This window comes from Nansenia antarctica (assembly GCF_963989245.1).
Source record: "Nansenia antarctica genome assembly, chromosome: 5".
Lineage (NCBI taxonomy): Eukaryota > Metazoa > Chordata > Actinopteri > Argentiniformes > Microstomatidae > Nansenia > Nansenia antarctica.
In genome coordinates this window covers 20,658,842-20,673,321 of record NC_137690.1, presented here as the reverse complement: position 1 = coordinate 20,673,321, position 14,480 = coordinate 20,658,842, and the positions used below count along the sequence as shown (strand labels likewise).

At 40.7% G+C, this 14,480-nt stretch overlaps 1 protein-coding gene across 1 annotated transcript; it reads right to left on the bottom strand.

Moving 5' to 3' along the window:
• Positions 1 to 11,000: 11,000 nt before the first annotated feature.
• On the bottom strand, positions 11,001 to 12,119 carry npy8br (neuropeptide Y receptor Y8b; the record flags this gene model as incomplete). The annotated part of the gene is made up of 1 exon (XM_080532666.1): positions 11,001 to 12,119. One exon carries the CDS (start codon positions 12,117 to 12,119, stop codon positions 11,001 to 11,003), a length of 1,119 nt encoding a protein of 372 aa, XP_080388792.1.
• Between the last annotated feature and the right edge of the window lie 2,361 nt (positions 12,120 to 14,480).

Genomic DNA, 14,480 nt, shown 5'->3' with positions numbered 1-14,480 from the left:
GTATTGTGCGGTAGGTGCGGGAAGGTTACCATAGCTCAGCGTAGGAAGCTCTGATCGACTCGGGGTTGGTCTCTACGTGTTCAGGAGACCCAGGCGCATAAAGCTAACCTGGCTCATGTCTCTATCGCAAGCACAGCCCGAGCTATGCGCGACTGACGTGAAGGGGAGCAAAATATGGCAGGGGACTTGTGGACCCGAATGCAGGACACTGAGGCGGAGTCAGATGAAAGGTCAAACCCATGGATGGGTACATTTATTGTTTTCTGAATTTGTATGTTTAAATATACAAATGATACATTATCTACTTAAAATATGCGTTAATTTACATAGTTTTCCAGAATAACAATCTAAAACAAAGTGCTTAAAACAAATAAAGTGTGTGTTTACCTCCTCAAATAAATTAACTTAACCCCAGCCAGATCCATATTTAGAGGTAAGTTAGCAAGCTAGTTTAGAGTTAGTGGTAATGTATAGCTGGTTACTGGTTAGATAACGAAGCGACCTTGGGTTCCCTGAAAGGTGCTATATAAATGCAAGTTATTATTATTATTATTATTATTATTATTATTATTATTATTATTATAACTAGCTAGCTAGTTTTTTCTACCATAAATCATCTCCTGAAGCCACAACCATCTCCCACTACTGAGGCTACAGAGCAGCGATGTAACAGCTTCATTTACTTTTTCAGATCCAAGGTCAACAACATTCGCTCTCTGATGCCCAGCTCTTCCTCTCTGTCTCCCTCTGCTACCAACCCCTCGCCTGGGAGTTTGCCATCTCTCCCATGTTTCACAGAGGTTCAACAGAGCCACATTATGGAAATCCTTAGAGGAATGAAATCATGGACTTGCGCCCTGGACCCCATTCCCACTGCTCTGCTCAAGTCATACACCAACCTTGCCTTCCTGTCCAAGGTGCTAGTGAAGGAAGTTCCTTCCCAACTCCAGGATCACCTCAAACACAACAACCTGTTTGAAAGATTTCAGTCAGGCTTTCGCTCAGCCCACAGTACAGAAACGGCTATGCTAAGGGTGACGAATGAACTGCTAATGACATCCTCCTAGACCTGACAGCAGCATTTGACATGGTGGATCACACTATCCTCCTAGAGCGCCTCCACACCACCATTGGACTCTCAGACTCTGCACTGAAGTGGTTTCAGTCCTATCTCTCTGGCAGGACTGAATACGTCTCACTGGGAGGATGCAAGTCCAGACTTCTCCCTGTTACCTGTGGTGTTCCACAGGGGTCGGTTCTCGGCCCCATCCTCTTCATCACCTACATGCTCCCCCTCGGTCGTGTCATCACCAGATATGGGATGTCTTTCCATTGTTATGCTGATGACACACAGCTCTACATTAAAACTACCCCAAGCCCCTCTGCAGCCATGTCATGTCTCACCACCTGTCTTGAGGAGATAAAGGCATGGATGAACAACAACTTCCTTCAGTTAAACAGTAACAAATCCGAAGCTCGTCTTGTTGGCACCCCACACCAGGTTCAGTCTTCGCCCATATCACAGCTCACCTTCGAGGGTCAAGTCATCCTCTTCTCCTCCTCAGTTTCAAATCTGGGGGTTAGGTTTGACCCTCACCTGACCTTCAGTGACCATATAAAACACCTGTGCAAAACCTCCTTCTATCATCTCAGAAATATTTCCAAACTCCGTCCCACTCTAACCCTGTCAGATGCAGAGAACTTGTCCATGCCTTTGACTACTGCAATCCGCTCTTCATCGGGATTCCTGGCAAAAGCATACAGAAGCTGCCATACATCCAGAACAGCGCTGCCAGGATCCTGATGAGAGTCCACAAATACAAGCACATAACCCCTGTTCTACACTCACTACACTGGCTCCCTGTCTCATTCAGGGTTGACTACAAAGTCCTTCTTCTCACCCACAAATGCATCAACGGACACGCACCTCCCTATCTACAAGAACTCATCACTCCACAAACCTCCACCCGCACCCTCAGGTCTTCAAACAGTTTGCTCCTCCAGGTCCCCAATACCAGGCTCCGCACCATGGGGGACCGAGCCTTCTGTTCGGCTCCGCCGTGCCTGTGGAACAGCCTTCCTAGCCAGCTAAGGGCAGTACAGAGCCTGTGCAACAGCCTTCCTAGCCAGCTAAGGGCAGTACAGAGCCTGTGGAACAGCCTTCCTAGCCAGCTAAGGGCAGTACAGAGCCTGTGGAACAGCCTTCCTAGCCAGCTAAGGGCAGTACAGAGCCTGTGGAACAGCCTTCCTAGCCAGCAAAGGGCAGTACAGAGCCTGTGCAACAGCCTTCCTAGCCAGCTAAGGGCAGTACAGAGCCTGTGGAACAGCCTTCCTAGCCAGCTATGGGCAGTACAGAGCCTGGACTCTTTTAAGACAGGCCTTTGACTGTTGAACTGTGTTCATTTTTGTGATTTATTTTGAGTTGTTTTACTATGTTTTTAACTTATTATGTTTTAGGTTTTTTTACTCTGTAGCACTCTGAGATTCTTTTGAATGAAAAGTGCAATACAAATAAAATGCATTATTATTATTTATAGTTAATAACACTTTAGTTAGCTAGCTAAACTAGCAAAGTAGCCTGTTGTGTACCCAGGCTTGAGACAGGGTTTTATATTGTAGTAATATTAATGTAACTTAATTTACATTACATTTACAGAAGATTCCTTGTTTGTAGCCCCTCTAAGTTGTAATGAGATCTGCCCCAATTACTGCACCCTGACAATATTTTAGTTTAGAATAAGGTTGGTAATTTAATGTCAAACTAGATGTATTCCTCTATTTCAGAGACCCACATCATCAGCAGTAAGTGTAAGTCTAATGATGGATCCAACTTCAGGTGAATGCAGCAGCAACCTGCCAAGAAAGCGGCATGGACAGCATCATCCACTGCTCTGATGATGGACAGCATCATCCACTGCTCTGATCATGGACAGCATCATCCACTGCTCTGATCATGGACAGCATCATCCACTGCTCTGATGATGGACAGCATCATCCACTGCTCTGATCATGGACAGCATCATCCACTGCTCTGTCATGGACAGCATCATCCACTGCTCTGATCATGGACAGCATCATCCACTGCTCTGATCATGGACAGCATCATCCACTGCTCTGTCATGGACAGCATCATCCACTGCTCTGATCATGGACAGCATCACCCACTGCTCTGATCATGGACAGCATCACCCACTGCTCTGATCATGGACAGCATCATCCACTGCTCGGATGATGGACAGCATCATCCACTGCTCTGATGATGACTCCAACTCAAACCTGGTGTCACCCCAAAACCTGGACTTATGGAGAACTTTGTTGAGGGCGGCAGAAATCAGAAAACATCTCCCAATTTTGGACCACACCTACCACCGGACTCCATACACCTACAGCTTTCACTGCCTTGTGGGCTAAATAAATGTAACTGTTCATCTGCCTCCGCCTCAGTGTCCTGCATTCGGGTCCACTCCCGTACAGAATGTAGGCTAACACACATTTTAAATGACAGCAGTCCATACTTTAAGAGGGGATAAGGTATTAAACTACTAACAACAAGGTCCAACAAGGTCTATCACATCAAATAATAATCTAGGGATGTATAGTAATTAATTACTGTCTTTATCCAATCTGTGGTCCAAATGTTCTTTAAAGATATGCAAATTAACTCATATTTTAAGTAGATAATACATCATTTGCATATTTAAACAGAACATTTCTGAAAACTTGTAATACAAAAAATGATTGTCTCAATGTAAGTAATCAACTGGGGAAGTTTCATGGTGATATCTATTAGGTAAAATGTTTTACCCATCAAAAAGTCCCAGGCCATATTCTGCTCCCCTTCGCGTCAGTCGCGCATAGCTCGGGCTGTGCTTGTGATAGAGACATGAGCCAGGTTAGCTTTATGCGCCTGGGTCTCCTGAACAAGTAGAGACCAACCCCGAGTCGATCAGAGCTTCCTACGCTGAGCTATGGTAACTTTCCCGCACCTACCGCACAATACCTCCGGAAAACCGCAAAAATTAGGCATTCATCGGTAGGGGGTAGGTGCGGTAAAGTTACCATAGCTCATCGTAGGAATCATTGATCGACTCGGGGTTGGTCTCTACGTGTTTAGGAGACTCAGGCGCATAAAGAACATGAAAGGGCTCATGTCTCTATCACAATCACAGCACAGCTAGGCGCGAATCATGCGAAGGGGAGCAGGATATGGCAGGGGACTTTTCTAGGCAAAACTCCGGTTTTGAAAAAAGCACTCCGTACCTTTACGAGGTGATAACTACTAATAAGCTGCCAATCCAAAAGGTCTATCATATCAAAACATAATCTAGGGATGTATAGGAATAAGAAAATCACATCTAGGATTTGCCCAGAATTTGGTAGTGAAAAATGGTTTGGCCCAAGGACTATTATGTTTTATCCTTTTTTTTCAGTATCTTTGCAGAAAGTAAGTTACGGTACATTTACTTCAAAGTACACTACATTTACTTGTGTAAAATGAAAAGTGAAAAATAAAGTGGAAGATGCAAAGTTCAAATACTGTAAAAAAGGAAAACTGAAATTCCAGGGCTACAATACAATAGCAATCACACCAAAAATGTCTCACTCCTGAGGGTTTTGGTCCACCCTCTGGTCTGCATCTGGTCACATCTAATGTCTTCCCTGGCAATGCATCTAGTCTATTTCATTTCATTGTATATATTCTGCTAATATTTTCTAGACATTTCAATATGATTACTGCAAACAGTGAAAATACCACCGCTCATCCGTTATCAGACTTTGCTGAGGTTCTGAAACTGAAGAGTATCAATAGAGTGCAAAATAACAGCATCTGCACACTCAAACACTGTGCAAAAAAACAGTTTATTGCAAGCTTTCTGTCATATGTGATAGGAATATGATTACTGCAAAATTGCACCAAATAATTCAGTTTTGAATGTGTTCTCCAGAGTTTTGAACACAGTATGTTAGCAATGAAAAAAATGTGTTGCAAATACATAGTATTTTGCAAGTGGGGGAGTTTGAATGAGAGAAGTGTTATGGCATTTGGAGAACGTAGTCATTGAATGCATTCTGTATGAAAGCAATGCACAAATCACAGAGAAAGAGTCACAGTTTTGTTCACATGGGTTTCTGCTCTGCTGACTGTATGAAGAGTTGTAAACTGTGGTTTCAGTATTGAACATGGTGAGTTAGCAATCATAAAAAACTGTAATGTCATTTAGAACTGGTTCCAGAACCCCAGTTGTGTGGTCCGGTTTGTTACATCATCACATTGTCAACTGTGACATGTATCCATTAAACTCCTTGATGTTCTATTTAAGTTTCTAAATGACAATGTATACAACCATTCTAACTAGTCATGTAGCCAGCAGTGTAAATTATGTTGTATAGATTAGATTAGATTCAACTTTATTGTCATCGCAGAGTACAAGTACTATACAACGAAAGGCAGTTTAGCATCCAACCAAAAGTGCAAATAGTGATATAAGAACATAATATAAATAAAAACAAATAATAAAACAATAATGATAGTGATAGGTAACTATGCAATATACAGTATGTGCAGAGGCAGTATTGTAAACATAATTTTAGTTTAGAGGTATATACAGTTATATGCTATATACAGTTATGAGCTACTATGTGATCACATTAATCAGGGATGTGCAGCCATCATAGTATTGTCATTGTCATTGTCATAGCCATGCGTGTGCAACTCTGTACTCTCTCTGTGTGTGTGTGTGTGTGTGTGTGTGTGTGTGTGTGTGTGTGTGCATGTGTACTGAAATCACAGGTGGCACAATTAACTAATACCATTCTGCCCTGAGACAGCAGTGTCCACATAAACTAATCAGGGGGCAATAGTTTAGTTTGCATAAAAAGTAGCTAGTTTATTTGTTTGTTTATTTGTATAGTATAGTATAGTGGACAGTGTACATAGCCTTTATTTATGTAAACCAGCTCCTTTCCCTTCTTGTTTTTAGTTTTCTTTCCTAGCACCAGGGGAGCCCCCCCTCCCAAATTTCGTTGTTTGGTACCTGTACTATATCAATGACAATAAAGACCATTCATTCATTCATAGATAAATTATCCAGTATGAGGATGTAGGCAAAGGCCCACTGTGTAACAATAGCCATATGTGTAAGTTACCTTTTAAGTCAGCTATAACCAGTTATGGTGTTCTTCCATATTCTGCTGAGAACAATTCTGGTACATTTAGAACCTAATGATTGTGTTTCATACTTCTGATAGTTAGATGCCTCTCTCATATCTGTGGAGATCCCCCAAGGCACTTAAATGTGATCATTACCACCAACAATATACAACAAACAAAGAGACAAGACTGGAAGATGAGGTTTATTCAGATTGTGTAGAAAGTGGAGGAGCAGATGACTCTGAGAGTTTAATCTCTGATATGTCTGTGGCAGAAGAAAAATTAAGCAAGGGTTCAAATACAAACATCCTTGTGATGTATAGGTCAACAGATCTATTGATCACACCTATTCGCACGCAACCAAAGCCATGAGGGTAAATGGTATCAGGAATTGACTAATAACAACACAGGAATTAAGATAATTCAATAGCAAGTTGAAGGAACTAGTAAATATTGTTGTTACTTACTGAGTGTATGTTTTGCATGTATCTAAAAGTGAGAAGTAAACAACCTCGACTCCAACCTACGTCTGTCTCATTGTCACAACTCCCACAAAGTCAATATGTGAGTATGACCCTTGGTGATTGCCCCTGTGAGGCATGTTTTGATGCAGTCATACATTCTTGCACCAGGATTAGAATTCAAGACACAGAGGTTACACACAGGCCACTGTGGCTTTGCTCAGTGACCGCATGAGGTATTAGTGGGAATTGATTAACATTTGAACTTAGTGCTTTCCAATGGACAAATGTTCATATTGTGGTTATAAACATTACTTTCTGCATAGAAAAGTAACATTACTTTCTGACTTGAACTATTTATGATTGTTCACAAAAACAGGCCCAGAAACCACGTTAGGTAAATGAGGGTATACATTCTGCTTATTTGGAAATATTTATAGTGGAACTAGGGTATGTGTTAAGCAAAACTAACTCCAATATGGATAACACTTTCAATTTCTGACAGAAAGTCTAAATTAATGTGAAACTCAACTGCAGTCATATATCACTGATCAACATGTGGTTGCTTTCTCATCTGTGAATTATGAATAATTCATGAACTTGCAGCTTCACAGCATACTGTAAGCTGTCTCATAAGAATTGAATAGGTGAGGGATTCGAGAGAGAGAGAGAGAGAGAGAGAGAGAGAGAGAGAGAGAGAGAGAGAGAGAGAAGGAGGGACAGAAAATAGATGGATAAAAATTTAATTTTTAATGTCACAAATTGTAATTTACATCCTATACATTTATATAAATTATTTCAATAGACACTCAAGTGAAAATAATATGGTTGGAGCAGCTTTTCAGATACAGAATAGCCACAGCCGAACATACAAGAAGATTAAGCAATAAAATACATGTAATAAATGCAATGTAAATGCAATAAGAGTGCTTGAAGTGCAAATAGAAATCATGCATTGGTATATCTGGATTAAAGGACCAGGTAGACCAGCTAGATTGCCAATAATACAGCTGTTGAATGTGAGAGGTAATGTTTTGAACAGAGAACTTTGGATATGCTCTTAAGCAGATATCTAAAGCAGTTGGAGAACTCTGGTTGCAAATGTAATGACAGGGTACGAAAGCGGTTCAGTGATTATATGTCTGATGCTAAACATTCTCATTTGCATATTGATCTCTCCAGAGTTTTCTCCACTTCTAAAAGTATTGAGACCATGGAGCCGTGAAGAACATTTTGATGACATTCCTTAGTTTGCTCCCAAATATCGTGTTTGCTCCAAACATTGAATATCTAATGCAGTCATAGTAACACTCTCCAAATTAAAATAATAAATGAACATAATAATACATTGTTACTCAGAAATGTGCATGCACTGTGCGCAGCCATCTATCATCACTCATAGTCTAGTCTTAACGAGTTAGGTCACCCCCTGAGGGCTCCTACTTAGTTATGAGTTATGACAGCTTTTTAGTATAAAGACTATTGATAACTTGCTATTATTCATGCATAAAAGTATGACCAAATATGCGTCACTCTCTGAACTTTCGAGCACTTATGAGCCGTTTCCTACTCTCAGAGGTTACTACCGACCTAGATCCATATCCAAAGTTTTCTCTAGGTTCATCCTATATAAAAAGAGTTGACATGAGTATACTGTTCTGTAGTGCACCTCATGCCACATTTTACTTATTGAAAGTAAGAACAAGCACAATTCAATTGGAGCCTTTCAATTTCATTGGCGGCAATCTTAAAGCACAAGGTTTTCACACACAGATCACACCCATTTCCCATTGGAGGTGACATTAATTTACACTTATGGATCACACAGTCTTAGTTCAACAGTTAGTTCATGTTAAAAAAAAACAGCAATGCTTTAGCCTCTGGGGTGCAGATATATAGTAATAGATAAACAGATATACTTGCTCTAAAGCTATCCCTATAAATACATATGGCCCTTTCCTGTGGGATGGACACAGGAAGAGCAGACTTTCATATGGGGACAGAATTGTGTAATACGGGAACTATGGGGAACATCAATGTTTTTGTTTTGTGGACGTTCCCCCTTTATACCTGGAATATCTTCACATATTGGTTACATTAATAATTCCTGCAATAAGAGGGCTGAGAGGATTCTAATTAATATTCTGTTTGCACAAGCTAATACTTCATAAGTGACATAATGATGTTCTACACACATCAGTAACCAAACAGGGTGTCAAGTCTATTACTGTATATACAATACAAAGAAAGATTTAGTGGGATTTGTAGGGGGAAATTATTAGTTTGATAAGATATTTTGTCATAAGTGTAGTGGGAAGACATTTTGTCATACTACTGTCCCTGCTCGCTCCAGGTCTGTTGTGTATAATGGAGAAGCGTTTCTGAAAGTACGGTACAGGTAGGATACAAATGCGTGTCGTACCGTGCCGTACCGGTCTGGTCAATGGAAAAGCGCCATAAAAACCAGACCAGACCAGACCAGACCAGTTTGTGGCCTTTTCCAATGCCTGTGATTGGCTTGAACCTTACCTGAGGACGTGACTGTTACCTGTGTATGCAAATCCATGTTTTTCCCTCTGTCTGGACGTTTCTGAGAAGACTTTGACTGACAGACCCTGCCTGTCGTGCTGTAAACTGTTCTCCTTTTGCAAAAGATAATTAAATACCTTTTCTATACAATTTGAAGAAACCAGGCTACCTTTTTCTATTTTATACTTAGATACTTAAATATTTCCCGAACAGCTTCAACACTGGAGACCAGGGGGCAATTGTACACATTTTTTGCAACTGGAACATAATTTGCAATTAACTCTATCACTCGAGACTACTCAAACTAGACCAGTAATTTGTTGATATAATAAACGTTTATTTATTATTCATTCCATGTATAGGTCTCTATAGAGGATGTTTCGATCACAGTATTGTGATTCTGATGTTATGTTTGCCTCAGTCTCCCCTCCAAGTACAGTAGGAGCAGGAATATTGTTTCATACCCTGCAAGACTAAATCCTCTACTGCTGCCTCTTTTTGTTTTGTTATATGGAACTTGATGTATGGTTGTAGCAGGGCATATTTTTATTACAAAACCTTCACTTGGACAGTGATATATTTGACAGTAAACCTTGGTGGATGGAATACAAAATGGCAGTGACAGGTGCTGTACTTGAAATAGCTGCTATAGTTCTTCACAATGGCAGTCAAAATCGCTTACTCACACAATGTTAACATCATTTCTTGTATTTCAGAGAATTGTAGCCACAGCCAAGATTTCTGTTTGAGAATAGAATACTCTCAGTATAAAATCAGTAACAAATTATTTGGTGAACTTGTGAACCCTCCCTTAAACCTCACATGTAGTATACTTTCTGAAGCATAAATATAAAATGTGGTTGGTATCCCTAACATACATAAACAATAAATTCATTTCTGAAAGAGGGTGGGCCTGCTACTAATGCTGAAGAATGGGAGGATAGAGAGCTGCTGCATAATAACAGTGAACCTTACAGAGGCAGAAAGTAACATGTTACACTCTGAGCCAGGATAACAGAGTAAAATGTGAGCGATTAGCACAATATAACAGTCCCTTGTTATTCATAATTATCTTTATCTTTATCTTCAACTGGCTTTGGCAAGATGAGTAAAAACTATTATCTCTATTTATTGACATGAGCATAACATTTGGTAATCATATATAGTACAGTAGATTTACAATATCACTTTATATTATACTTTATATAAACACTTTAAATACTACTATTGTGCAATGCAAATTCTTTCCTATTTGACCTTATCTCCAGAAAAATGCTTTAATGCTTTTCATAAGTGCTACTGTCATAAGTGCAACTTCCTGTAGTCTAAGATGTAGACACGACATGGCACACATAAAGATGGCACAGTCTTAGTTTGACGTCGCTCAGCTCTACCATCGCTGCCATCAGTCCCCGTACCACACAGCAATGGCAAAAATGCAGGTGAATGAAGCATTTCAGCATTGAAACCTTCACACGGCTGCACTTGGCACACGCAAACCCCAAGTTAACAATCATGGAATTGAAATAGTGGCTTCGTTGTCGAAGCGCGAAAACCAATCGCAACAAACCAAGAGTGATGTTTCGAAAGCTATACATCTGGATGCTCGTTGCCCTGTGGTACGGGTGAGGATGACTGATGGCAACAACGAAGACATGAGTGAAGTCAAACTAAAACTGTGCTATCTTTATTATTCTTAGTTCCCAGAATAGAACAACCAATAAGACACACAACAGTCACCCTTGACGGATGTTTACAACCCCAGACATGCTAACCCTTGCTCCTGCATAAAACAAAATATTTGATAACCAAGACAATGGGGGCTGAAGTCTTTTTCCCTCTCTGTGAGTGATTCAGGTCTATGAATTAATGCTGATGGATCGTTTACTCAAGATTGACCCCTTGGTGATCTCGGTGCTGACAATAGAGAGAGGAAAGCTCTCATAGCTCGTTGGCGCCCCCCAGCAGCGGCAGCGGTACAGAGTAGACTTGAGCTCTTTCTTGAAGTTGTTGTTGAGGAAGCCATAGATGATGGGGTTGACACAGGTGGAAGCCATGGCTGTGAGGTGGCAGGCAGAGAAGATTATGTCATGCAGACATATTGAAATGGCCTGATGGTTCCAATCAAACACTGTGTTGAAGACGTTGAGTGGGAACCAGCAGAGGGCAAACATTGCCACAATGGAGGCTAGCATGACGTTGATCCTCTTGGACCCCTTGGCCTTCTTCTTACGGGAGTCCCTACTCCGCTCCACCATATCTTTCCTATTCCTGAGACGCAAGAAAATGCGGAAGTAGCAGACCAGGATGAGGATGACGGGAAGGCAGTACTGGAAGAGCAGCAGGGAGGTAGTATAGGCCAGCCTGTCGGTCTCGGATGGCCATTGCTCCATACAGAGGAGGTGGTCACTGTAGTCATTGAAAGGGGTACTCAGGTTTTGGAAAGTTGGCAAGTTGAAAGGTAAGAGAACGTTGTGAAAGAGGAAAGGCAGAGAGATTAAGCCGGCCACCATCCAGGTGATGGCCACGGCCAGGTAGGAGTGGCGTAGTGCAGGCTTCCATCCAGTGGGGTGAATAATGAGCTGGTGGCGCTCCATCGCTATGAGGACCATGGAGAAGATGGACACCGTGACAGAGATACACTGGACAAAAGGGGTGACCTTACAGAGGACCTCTCCTAGGATCCAGCGGTCCATCAGAGTGTAGACAATTGTGACAGGCAGACACACTATGCACATGAGGATATCGGAGAAGGAGAGGTTGGCGATGAAGATGTTTGTGACATTCCGCATCTCCTTCTGTCGCGTGATAACGACCACAAGGCAGGTGTTACCGATTAGGCCAACAGCGATCACAATGCTGTAGGCGACAATCAGGAAAGTGGTGCCACTCAGTGAAGCCGGACACTCGTCTGAGTCCTCCCATGGCATCTCCTTCCACCAGGCCTGGCTACTGTTGGTCACGTGAGGCACCTCCATGACAGAAGAAGAAGAACTTATTTCATAGGCTGGGATCCTAATATATGAGTATGTTGCTTCAATTCCACATCAATATTTCATGTCTTGATGTATGTTTCAGTTTGCGGGGATTGTCATTATTGATGGCACATTGATTGCAGTTGTTGTTTTCTTCCTGAAAGAGAAAACAATGATTAAAAGATTGAATGGAATACAAATACTTCAAAGAGTAAACCCTTGTGAAATTGTGCACTCCATCCACACATCAGAGTTAACCCCTGCCCTGGAAACTGTTGCAGTATCATATCCTTACACTATCTCTTTATTTAAAGATCATAGAAGACAAACCTGATATCTAATGTTCGATGTGCTTTATATAGTATCAGTTTCAAATTCACATTGTCATTGCAATATCAAATCATCATTTTGGTGTTGAAATATGTTGTGTGGTCACAGTCACGGTTGTGGAAACACTGACAATGGATTAATTAGACGATAACAAAACAGAGCCCAATGAATGTTAGTATGCAAATATCATGAGGCAGTGACTGAAAAATATGGAGACATATTTCTCAGTCTAGTGATCGAAACTAATGATGCATTAACAGCATATCGTCAAGCAAACAGCATGGATGAGAACTTCAATGCCTTATCATCAAGACTGTATGCTATCATTAGAACACAAAGACAACATGTTCCACATCATGCAGTACATTTCTATGACAATAAGCATATCAATGACTGCCTCAGAATGCAATATGAGGTTTCCATGTCAAGGGTAGAATCCTGCTGGGGTCCCTCATTGCCTCATCTCTTCTTCTTTTATAATTCAATCAACATTCACTAGACATCTCTCCTATAGTACATCAGAATCCCTCCCCCTCTCCATGTCCTCTCAAATGCATTTCTAAGAATAACAGATGACTCCCTAAAGCTATATCACTAAAGGCCAGCTTTCCTCTACCAGTGCAAGTAGAATAAGCATGATATGTAATCATTATAGCGCCACCTACTGACTGATGTGACTTGCAGCAATGCAACACTATTCAAACAATGGTCCAATGATCCAATTAAGAATTAATTAAGAAAAACAAATTCATTACAGCAACTGCAGTGCATGGACATCAATTCCAGGATGGAGAAGGTTAGGTGGTTAAGGAGAAGGAAACAGCCGTGATTTGCCAGGATGTATAGCCCAAGGCTCCACTATTGCAAGCAATAGGATCTCTTGGGAAATAAGAAATAAGAATTCCATTCCAAAAGCAAAACAACTTATTTCACTGTTGTATATGTAGCCTATTTCAGTGCAATCAGTCATATAGTCTATAGTCTGGTCTCCACGGCATCTTCTTGTTCTACATTTTCTTAATATTTACATAAGCTACATGCAAGAGCTCACAATATTTTACATTAGAATGAAGACTTCTCGTTAATGAAAATGAAATACTTGTTGATCTCTATTCACTAAAAGTGTCGTCTTGACATCATGCACAATGTACAACTTTTTTGTTGTTGCTGCTATCGTGATTACAAGATAGAGAAAAGGTGTCTGTTTAATCAAACTTAGATCGACTTCCACAGAAGCATTATGCTGAGACCAGTGGAGACTGGTGGAGGTGGATCTGAGGAAAGGCTCATTTGTAATGGATGGAATACTATTACCCCGTCCTCAGATGTCTACCTCCACTAGCCTCTCCTGATTGAGACCGACAGTCATGCTATGCTATCATTGCTGTTGTGATAGAATACTGTACATTATTTAGAAATAAAGGGTATTTATGTAAGATGTTCCTTTATATAGACAGAACTGAGGTCATTATTGGGCCATTTAAACTGAACCGCTTATTAAACACATTCCAAATGCCTTTTGTTGTTGAGGAGCCAAATTAATAATAATGCAAGCTGAATATATTGTCACCATGGTGCAAGAATCAATATGACTGAAATCAATTTAGTGCTGCTGTATTATGTAACACTGTTAATGATCCATGGTCAAATATTATTTCGCAAAACAGGGCTGTTGATCTAAATTGACCGAACATATTTTTATGGCCAAGTTACAGTAGGCCTAAATAGGCAAAATAGTATTTGGCAAAATCCCTACGAGTGCCACATAATACAATGTCGCGACTTGCCATGAAAAGAAAATGCATTCATTGACATGAATTCAACTCTTTTTGATAGCGCATTTTATCGGAAAATAATTTAAATCTCATTTAAATTCGGACAGCCAATGAGGTTGGTGTCATGATAGGCTACAGCACAAGTTCTTAGAACAGTTCTATTCCGTATTTTGAATAGCACATGCAGAAAGTAAATTGTTTGAGATGTAGAATGTTGTAGAACATGCTATCATTAATATTCTCTCTTAACATACTTTGT